General features: G+C 35.9%; 1 protein-coding gene across 1 annotated transcript; it reads left to right on the top strand.

The window, feature by feature from the left end:
- The first annotated feature begins 2,504 nt into the window (after positions 1–2,504).
- On the top strand, positions 2,505–4,527 carry LOC110813710 (polyol transporter 5-like). Its single transcript, XM_022040952.2, has 3 exons — positions 2,505–2,742; positions 2,826–3,172; positions 3,245–4,527. Exons 1-3 carry the CDS (start codon positions 2,580–2,582, stop codon positions 4,349–4,351), a joined length of 1,617 nt encoding a protein of 538 aa, XP_021896644.2. The 5' UTR covers positions 2,505–2,579; the 3' UTR covers positions 4,352–4,527.
- Positions 4,528–6,934: the final 2,407 nt, after the last annotated feature.

Genomic DNA, 6,934 nt, shown 5'->3' with positions numbered 1-6,934 from the left:
TATATATATATGTGTTACGTTTCAAAACTTGCATTGACTGCTTTGATAAAATATTATAATTAAGTCAGACATACAAATTATATCTGCATCGTTAGGGACAAACATTTGATACTTATTATAATTTCATTAATAATATAATAATTATATTGGATTTAGATACATAAAAAAAATTTTAAAAATAATTTTTAAAATAATCAGTTAAATCAATAATAATATGAAGTTTAATATTTATAATATAAGATAATATTTGTTATGAAATTAGTAATTTGAGTTTGTATTTTATATTTATACATCATATAGAAAAATATTAGGAAAAAAAAAAAAGACTAGAAGAAACGTAGACAAAAGAAATTGATATACACATATATTATGTGGTACTGATGATATATGTGTGTGTGTGTGTATATATATATATATATATATATATAATCCCAATTGATTGCTACAGATTACTATATATAATTAGAAAAACAAAATAGTATGGAAAAAAAAAATCCATGCAAAGACAAAAAACTCCAAATCTCAATAATTCTCTGCCTCTTTTTTTTTTTTTTGGGATTTGGCAGTCGACAGCAAATAATATATTTATATATATATATATATACATATATGTGTGTCATAAGAAAAATATAACACTCGTATAATAAATTCTCAATATTTACTGTCTCTCTCTCTCTCTCTCTATATATATATATATGTATATAGAGTAATTATCCTTTTATCTTATTGCTTATTCTCTAATATCTTATTTTATCAATAACATCAAGTTTTTGCTTCCATCGTAATTATTGAAAAATATTTTTATATGTATACATATATACACCATATGTATGTATACATATGTATATATATATATAAGGTTATTGAAGGTTGAGTCACATTCATTTTATCTCCTTTTTCTCGATTTATTAAAAATTAATTATTAATGTCATATATATATATAAAAGAAACAATTATTGTTATAAGATATAATTATTAATAATAAGTGCACTAAAAAATAAAAACAATTTTATGTTACAAAAGTTTTTTTTTTTTAATATTAGAATAGAAAATATATATATATATTATTATTATATTTTAATAATAAATTAAGTTAAATATTTTTTAAAAATTATTATTATTCATATAAAATAGAGTTAACACTTAATAAATAAAAATAACAATGCAAATTTAGAATCTTTATATAAATTCTATTTAAGAAAATAATAATTATTTGTCTTCATTAATCACGTGTTTTTTCTTTTTTATTTATTTTTTTTTGTCTTGGTTGCAATTATAAAATTCTTTTTTAATCTCTTTAAAAGATTATTACTATTTTTTTTTCCAACAAATAAACCTTTTTTTTTAATGAAGAAAATATATTTTAATATTAACGAAATGATTATACATATAATTAAAAACAACCATACAATACCAACGCAGTAGTACGTGCAGCCGATGGAGATTCGATGATGAACGGTGCTGATGACGGATTTAACGCTTTAGTCAACGACTTCAACGTCACAGATGGTGCAAACCCTAAACGCGTCGAATCGGAGAAACAAACCCACGAATATTAGCCTGAGACCTGCACCACCAGATCCTTTTCCCTACCACAGCGGAATCTTTCGGGACCGGACCAATTTGACCAGTAAACATATTTGAGCAGCTTGCCGTGCAGTGGCATTTAGGTAATTAAATAAATATTTAATATATGTAATATTTATTTTAAAGTAAAATTTTTTAAAAAAAATATTTAGTAATTATTATTTACTGTTTAATTCTCACTTTAGTTTATTTTTCCGTTTTCCGTTTTATGTTATCATTTTCTTTTACCAAACGTTATCCAAAAAATATACAGACGTGTAAAGTTTTTAATAATAATAACGGAACGTGGTAAAAGTTTTTCTTTTCTTTTTATATTTCCATGGTAACGACGTGGAATTAGTTGTGATTCAAATTTTGAGGATGAGAATTAAAAACATAAATTAAGTTATAAAGTGATCGATAAATAATATACATATTAATTACAGTATAATAAAAAATAATTTTCATAAAAATACACTCAAATATATTATTTTTTATAATATATTCATGGGTACTTCTGTATATATTCTTATTTTACTTCTTTTGTATTTTTTGTATTGCAGTTTTTACCATACCATATATGATATTCCTTGTAGGAAATTGAAGTAAATAATTATGTATGTATAGATATATGGATATATATCCGAAGCAAAAATTTTGAACCACAATGACTTAATTCCAAACTTAGGACCGACCTTCCGAGAGAGTTATAATTACTTTGCTCAGTTCATACAAAGTCTGTCTCTCTGCTATTTGGATTTAGAGCATTATTTATCTTTAGGTTTTTACTTTTTAATTTTAACTATTTGAAGTATTATGATTTGTTTGGTTGATTATTAGGAAATTACGCGAAGCTGTAAAAAAAAAAAATGTTTTCCGGACATTTTTGTCCCTCGGTGCAACTTAACCGGCTCTATTTAATTCCTGCTCTTCACGGCCAAAAACTTCAGAGCTTCTGCTTCTACCTCCTCTACCTACCTCTCTCCGTCTGTAGCAGATAGAGATCGAAGGAGATGACAGGCATGAAACCCCAAAACGACTCCGTTTCTGGGGACCCTTCGCATGCAGTTGCCAAAACCATTGAGGATTTCGATCCTCCTAAGAAAACAAACAGAAATAAGTTTGCTTTCGCTTGTGCAGTTCTGGCTTCCATGACTTCCGTCCTTCTTGGTTATGGTGAGTTCATGATTGGTTTTCATTGTCATACGACTCAAGTGTATGTATATACGTATAGTAATGGTTGTTGTCTGTGGTTGCAGATATCGGAGTGATGAGTGGAGCAGCTTTGTACATAAAAGATGACCTTAAAATCAACGACCTGCAGATCGAGTTTTTGGCTGGAACCATCAACATCTACTCCTTGGTTGGGTCATGCGCTGCCGGCAGAACCTCCGACTGGATCGGCCGTCGTTACACCATCGTAATAGCATGTGCCATTTTCTTCGTCGGAGCAATTCTTATGGGTTTCGCCACTAACTATGCCTTCCTCATGTTCGGTCGTTTTGTCGCTGGCGTCGGGGTCGGGTACGCACTCATGGTTGCCCCCGTCTACACTGCCGAGGTCTCGCCCGCTTCCTCACGCGGCTTTCTCACCTCCTTCCCCGAGGTAATTAAGATTTCAATCTCCACTAACATACTTCGTTTTAAAACTATATTCTTAACGTGGACTTTGTTGCAGGTGTTTATCAATGGCGGAATATTGTTGGGATACGTATCGAACTACGCATTCTCCAAGTTGCCCCTGCAACTGGGTTGGCGGTTCATGCTGGGTATTGGAGCCGTACCGTCAGTGATTCTTGGCATAGTGGTGTTGGCGATGCCGGAGTCGCCGCGGTGGCTGGTGATGCAGGGTCGACTGGGAGACGCCAAGCGCGTGCTCGACCAAACCTCAGACAGCACGGAAGAAGCCCAGCTGAGACTCATCGAAATTAAAGAGGCAGCGGGAATCCCAGAGGACTGCCAAGACGACGTCGTGGAGGTGCAGAAGCAATCTCACGGTGAGGGTGTATGGAAAGAGCTGCTGTTTCATCCCACGCCGTCCGTTCGCCGCGTTCTGATCGCCGCCATTGGCATCCACTTCTTCCAACAAGCTTCGGGAATCGACGCCGTCGTTCTATACTCGCCAAGAATCTTCGAGAAAGCCGGAATCACGTCGTCCGACCACAAGCTACTCGCCACGGTAGCCGTCGGATTCGCGAAGACAGTGTTCATCCTGGTTGCGACGTTTTTGCTGGACAAGATCGGACGGCGACCGTTGCTCCTAAGCAGTGTGGGAGGAATGGTTGTGTCGTTGTTGACGCTGGCGACGAGTCTGACAATTATCGAGCACAACCCAGGGAAGAGGCTGACGTGGGCTATCGGACTGAGCATCGCCATGGTGCTGTCGTACGTATCGACGTTCTCAATCGGGATGGGGCCCATCACGTGGGTGTACAGCTCCGAGATTTTCCCGTTGAGGCTACGCGCGCAGGGTGCGAGTATGGGGGTGGCGGTGAACAGGGTGACGAGTGGGGTAATATCGACGACTTTTCTATCGTTGTCAAATGGGATCACCATCGGAGGCGCCTTCTTCCTTTTCGCGGGAATTGCATCAGTGGCGTGGTTGTTCTTTTTCACTTTCCTGCCGGAAACACAGGGTAAAACCCTGGAGGAGATGGAGGGGCTTTTTAGTAAATTTAACTGGAGAGAATCTAAGAACAACAGGAGACCATCTGCTGGAGACGAGCCCAACGGCGGTGATGCTACTACAAGTAACGGCGGTCAGATCCAGATGGGGACCAACTAGGCCCCCGCTTAATTAGGTAGATGTAGAAGGGTGTTGTAGTAGATATTATGCTTTTGATATTTACTAGCTACAACTCTACAACCCATAAATATATATATATATATATATATGTATGTATATGTATATGTATATGGAAAGAGAAAAGCTAATTAATGAAAATGGAAAAAATTGTTTGAGAGTTATGAATTTTAAGTTACAAACTGGTTCTTGCCAAAAAAACAAACAGCTTAGAAGGCGTAAGCCCTTATTATTGAATTCCACAGTTTGGATTCAAATCCTATTATCCACAGGGATAGAAGTAAAGGACAAGTTTAATTAAGCAAAGTTCGGTGGTAGGGTGATATGATGTGTGATTGGGTCGTCGGATATGTCGGTGATGGTGTTCGTATGTGATTGTTTCGCATTACAGTAGAGAAGAGTCAAGTGGGTCTTGTTTTTTTTATGCGTGAGTTTGAATTGGTTACCAAGAACAGGGACTAAAAAAGGAGGGCTTCAGTCGCCTCTCGTTGGCATATGCTAAATTGGGTTCACTTTAAGGTCCAGTTGCATTAGGTATGGCCAGCCCGTATGCCAACCAAAAGCTCCTAATCCATGGCAACTGTTTTCCTAGGCGTCTGTCTAGCTAAGGCAACTTGGCGAGACTTTTAACTTGTACAAGTAAGTTCTTAAAAACGAAAGAGACTAAGCCGAAGCATGTGTCCTTTCAACATTACTAAATCTATAGTTATTTACTTGTAAGAGTTGAAGAAATTTTTTTTAAAAAATTAATACGTAAGGAGTTTTATAGTTTGTAACTCTTTAGTTGATTACAGGGGCAGTTGGGCCAATTGACAAGGAATTTGTCAGATGAACAAACTATGAGAGGCCCAATTGAACAATCGTTTCTTAGAACAATTAATTGTCAGCATCACTGCATACCCATGTTTGAATGATTTATGAAAAATATAGAAAATAAAACTGTGAGACAAGGCAGCATCACTAAACTCATGGGTTGGCGGCTATAAGCAGGTCGAATCGTAAAAATGGTGCAGAGGGTAGTAGGAGAAGAATAAGTAACCGGGGTTCGTGACATCTTAGAGCCTGCAGCAGCAGTGGCACGAAGAAGGTGAGTTGGTTGAGGAGTAAGAATGGCCCTTACACCATTCTCCTTTGGAATCAGGCTGAAGACACTCCATCCCATCATTTCAAAGATAACCAGACACTGATTCACCTGCAAATATACAATCACTCGTGTCCTTGTTAATTTATATCACCTCCCATTTCGAGTTTACTTGTTAAAATATCAATGATATGTATATGTAAGGTGGCACATTCATTTTATCTCCTCTTTTCGGATTGTTCTTGCGTGATTTTCCAATCAGAAGTAAATTATTTACCCTAATTATGTTAGCATTGTAGAACTCTTCATAAACTTCTTTTTTATTTCAATACTGATTTAAAATTTTAGATTATGAATGGCTAATGACCATTGCTTATGTGAACTGTCTTAACCATTTTAACTAATAGGATCATTTTAGATTCTATTAAAATAATCATAATATGTAAAGAAAAGGGATAAGGTTGACTAGAAAAAAAAAAGCAGCAACACCAACCCTTTGCTCAAGGTAAACCACGACCAACCAAGCCACGCCCACCACAAATCAAGCCATGGCTGACACATCTCACATCTGGCATGTGACTTAGAAACCCTTAAGTTTACTTTTTTCAAACTCTTGTGTTTATAACTAGAAAATGCCAAGACCCAGTCATTATATTACAGTTTCAAGTCAAAATCCTGACATCGCATACTTCCTTCTTAGGCTCTTGGTCCCCCCTCCTCCCCCATTCTGCTTGATTTCTGAACCCAAATTCAATTACTGTAGCCAAACCTGAAGAATGAGAAAGAAACCGCAGTGTCCCTTTGCTATTTTTGGCAGTTTAGTAAATTTTATGTGATTAAGATATCAGGATTTTAGACCACAAAGAAAACAAAAGAAAAAAAAAATGTTATAATTGTGAGGTTGCAAGACTTTTGCCTCTTGATTTCTGAGGAAGACCGACTTCAGATGAGCCAATTCACAATTCCCTGTGGACAAGGCCGTCCATGATGGAGAGACATAATTGCAATTCGTATAACCATGTCTTGGAAATTACAAGAAGACATGTCTAAAACTGTAACTTGAATTTCAAAGAAACAAAAAAAACTCAAAATTCAACGCATGTGAAGTAGACCAAAGTTGCATAATCCAATTCTCATGAATGCACGTGGACCCATTTTGGAAGCGACCCGACCCTTGTTCTTGTCAGCGGAGGGACTGGGTTCGTTCACGTCTCCAATCACCAACCTCCCTTCCCACATCCTTGGACTTCATTACCCTTGGAATTTTCACTCATATTCTTTTTAACCCATATATATATATATATATATATATATATAGATGCGAGAACCAAGATGGGGGGAATCAGTATATCTGGAAATGTATTATATATATATATATACATAGGGTTGCATTATTGAGGTATTGAAATAATATAGTTTGCTTACAAAAAATATTTACATACAATCATCAGTGGTATATGTGTAGTAATATTGCCAAACAAAGT

This window comes from Carica papaya, chromosome 6 (genome assembly GCF_054855325.1).
Source record: "Carica papaya isolate Zhongbai chromosome 6, ASM5485532v1, whole genome shotgun sequence".
Taxonomy (NCBI): Eukaryota; Viridiplantae; Streptophyta; class Magnoliopsida; order Brassicales; family Caricaceae; genus Carica; species Carica papaya.
This window is presented reverse-complemented; position numbering and strand designations above follow the sequence as displayed.